The sequence below is a fragment of the Triticum aestivum genome, chromosome 2B (genome assembly GCF_018294505.1).
Source record: "Triticum aestivum cultivar Chinese Spring chromosome 2B, IWGSC CS RefSeq v2.1, whole genome shotgun sequence".
NCBI classification, from domain to species: domain Eukaryota; kingdom Viridiplantae; phylum Streptophyta; class Magnoliopsida; order Poales; family Poaceae; genus Triticum; species Triticum aestivum.
In genome coordinates, this window is record NC_057798.1 from 360,071,760 (window position 1) to 360,074,035 (window position 2,276).

Here is a 2,276-nt window from a genome sequence, read left to right on the forward strand (position 1 = left end):
GGGTAGGAGGAGGCGACGAGGGGCTGCAGTAAATTGCATCTCACGGCGACGGAATCGCGTTGACTTAGATTGGAGACGAGGGGGGAGGAAGAATATGACGCTGGGTCCAATCGGACGGGTATACGTGCGTGTATCGGGTGGCTGGGGGCCGACCGGCCGAAACTTTCAGCCGGCGCGCCGACGCCCAGTACTGCCCAAGCAAGAAAAACATCAAAGCATTAAAACCACCATAGCACACATCAAGATTACTAAAATCATTTGGATTTCAGGTAACACAGGCACGTAGCAAATAGTTCAACAGACATGCCTGGACATAAAAGGTTCATCCACAGAACGAAGGTAGCAAAATTTGACGGCGCAAACAGATACTGTCGAGGTAGGCATAGGACAGGTTCCACGGAACATAACAACACACAAGCTTAACGGTAGCGGCGGAGGGACACGGTCTGGTTCCTCTTCCAGGTGGCTCTCCTTGAGGGCCTGTTCTTGTGGTGGCGGTGACCCTTGCCACGCAGACCACGGAATTTCTTTCCTGCAGAGGTGAGACCACGCAGCTCACGGTGCTTGTGCACAGGCTTGCAGAGCCAGTTGATCCTTGGATCATTGCGGACAGCGCTGTGAGCAACATCAACAAGGATGACCTCAAAGTACTTGTAGGTGGAGTCCTACATCACAAGAAACGGGCAAGCAGAGAAATTGATAATATTAGAATAAAAATTCTCAGTCATTTCAACAAATTTCAGCAGTGACCAAATGTTATACCTCATTCACCCAGTAGGAGTTGAGTACACGAAGGCCACCAAGCCTGCGCCCAGCTCTTTCCTCCGCAACAGACCTCTTGTTCCTCTGGAACTTAAGTTGGGTAATACCCTGGTGCTTGGGCTTGCCATAAACAATACCCTTGGGCACTGGGCGCTTCCTGCCACCACGTCTCACACGGATACGGTAGACCACATACCCCTGGAAACAAGAAACATAGGTAGTCAGCTACGGGAAAACAAAAGCAATTATAAAATGGAGAAAGAATAAGAGCAAGAAGAATTACAGAGACAACCATCAGTTATTGGACTAAATTCACAGAGGAAACATAAACATGGAGCAATTTAACTAAATGGTACTCATAATATCTAATGTTTTTCACGAGTTAGTATAAACAAAAGCAACTTACAGCGTATATGTGAACATACTTCAGTGTGCACGAATTACAGTAAACCATGTCAGGCCACAGAAGTTTCAGGAACAGTAAACTGAATGACATGGTCCAAATTACTACTCAGAAACACGGGTGCAATTAACTAAAGCTGTTAAAACATACAAACATGTGATCATGGCATCATGGTTGTAAGTTGAGATCCGTTCAGGACAAACTGCCGTTTATTATTGCAGAAGAAGGGCATATAAGTTGATCAGTAAAACTAAACCTAGCTTCGACGAGACAGAATAAGTACACTTTCCACGCACAACGAACAAACAAATACAGACGAAGAAAACTATATACCTAAGACAGCACAGAATGATTTTTTTACATGCCCAGCCATGGCATCGTGGAAGGAACATAAAAAGGAGGAACGGATCTAAGAGATAAACCTGCTTGGCCTTGAAGCCGAGACGGCGTGCCCTGTCGGGGCGGGTGGGCCTGGTGATGCGGACGATGGCGGGCTGCTGTCTGTACTCCCAGCAACGCACGCGCTGCACGAACCTCATCACGTCGGACTGCTTCCTCCTCCATAGCTCCGACACGAACTTGTACGCGCCTGCCACGACGAATCCATCAAAACGAGCGCGCGATAATACATGCGAGAAGGCAATCAGGCGAGATTGCGGGAGAAAGAGGAGCTGGTAGACGGAAGGGCTCACCCATGGCTGCGGCTGCGGCGGCAGAGGGCGTAGGCGGCGGGAAGCGGGAGTGTCGTGACTTAGGGTATCGAAGATGCGGGGAGGGCGGTCTTATATTGAGGAGATGGGCGCGTGGTGGCCGTCGGATGGGCTAGGGTTCTGGAATGGTCGGCCGTCTGGGGTTCGAGTGTGCTTTCATGGGCCAGGAAATAGGCTTATCTCCGTGGCACCTGGGCTACTGACTTAAATACACCACGGATGTCTCAACTTCTCCGGCGCGATCACTTTGATGCCTAAACTTGTAAAATACGCAAAATTGGTATTATAACTTATTCCATTGTTTAAATACGGTGCCTCCATTCGTATCTGGGTGTATGCACTGCCCACATGGCATGCCACCATGGCATTGGCCCATATGTCAATGGATGTGAGTGGAGCGT

General features: G+C 49.1%; 1 protein-coding gene across 1 annotated transcript; it reads right to left on the reverse strand.

The window, feature by feature from the left end:
* Positions 1-245: 245 nt before the first annotated feature.
* Positions 246-2,049, reverse strand: LOC123044931 (60S ribosomal protein L15-2). The gene is made up of 4 exons (XM_044467808.1): positions 1,858-2,049; positions 1,588-1,754; positions 763-960; positions 246-665 (listed from the first exon to the last, which is right to left on the reverse strand). The coding sequence occupies exons 1-4, from the start codon at positions 1,859-1,861 to the stop codon at positions 420-422; spliced, it is 615 nt and encodes a 204-aa protein (XP_044323743.1). The 5' UTR covers positions 1,862-2,049; the 3' UTR covers positions 246-419.
* Positions 2,050-2,276: the final 227 nt, after the last annotated feature.